The 759-nt window shown below is 61.4% G+C and overlaps 1 protein-coding gene across 1 annotated transcript in view; it reads left to right on the plus strand.

Annotated features, from left to right (window-relative positions):
* CAMK2B (calcium/calmodulin-dependent protein kinase II beta) overlaps nt 1-759 on the plus strand; it is a gene marked incomplete at its 3' end in the record, with an annotated part of 7,514 nt that overhangs the window by 201 nt on the left and 6,554 nt on the right. Inside the window, exon 2 of the mRNA XM_014958689.1 lies at nt 7-96. Within this exon, the coding sequence (XP_014814175.1) occupies nt 7-96 (90 nt within the window). The remainder of the gene's footprint in view (nt 1-6; nt 97-759) is intronic.

A 759-nucleotide genomic window follows, 5' to 3' on the forward strand; every position in this document is an offset into this window, starting at 1 on the left:
GGGGGGCTTTCTCAGTGGTCCGGCGCTGCGTCAAGCTCTGCACTGGCCATGAGTACGCTGCCAAGATCATCAACACCAAAAAGCTCTCGGCCAGAGGTAGGACCCCCCCCGGGACCCCCCTGCCCTGGGGCCACCCCAGCCCGGCCAAACCCCTGCCCACAGTGACACCCGTGGAGCCCGTGACACCTGTGCAGCTGTGACATCCGTGGCGCCCGTAATGCCCATGGCAATGGGTGACAGCTTGGGTGGGGGGTGCTTGGTGGGGGCTGGACCCGGCCCATCCTGCCACCCTGCGAGGTCTCACCCCCAGGGTGCCCCTTGGTGCCCCACAGTGTCACCCATGGTGTTCCCTGGGGGGGTGTGCGCACGTGTGAGCAGGCTGTGTGTGCACACACACGCATGTGTATGTGCATACCCTCTGCGCAAAGGTTTGTGTGTGCACAGGTGTGTGTGTTTGATATGTGTGTGTGTTCATGGATGTGTGTGCATGCACACCTGTGTTCATAGGAGAGGGGTGTATGTGTCTTCATGAGTGTGTGCACACACACGTGAGCAGTGGGAGGTGTGTGCATGCACAGGGGTGTGTGTGTGCTGTGTGCTATGCCTGGGTTTGTGGCACACATGGCACACGGCAGCAGTGTGTGCATGCAGTGTGTACGCAGGGTATGTGTGTGTGCACACGTGTGAACAGGGTGTGTGTGTGTCACTGGGTGTGCGCACACCCCAGAAATGTGTGTGTACACGGGGGGGGGGGGGCGG

Source organism: Calidris pugnax, unplaced genomic scaffold (assembly GCF_001431845.1).
Source record: "Calidris pugnax isolate Ruff unplaced genomic scaffold, ASM143184v1 scaffold244, whole genome shotgun sequence".
NCBI lineage: Eukaryota > Metazoa > Chordata > Aves > Charadriiformes > Scolopacidae > Calidris > Calidris pugnax.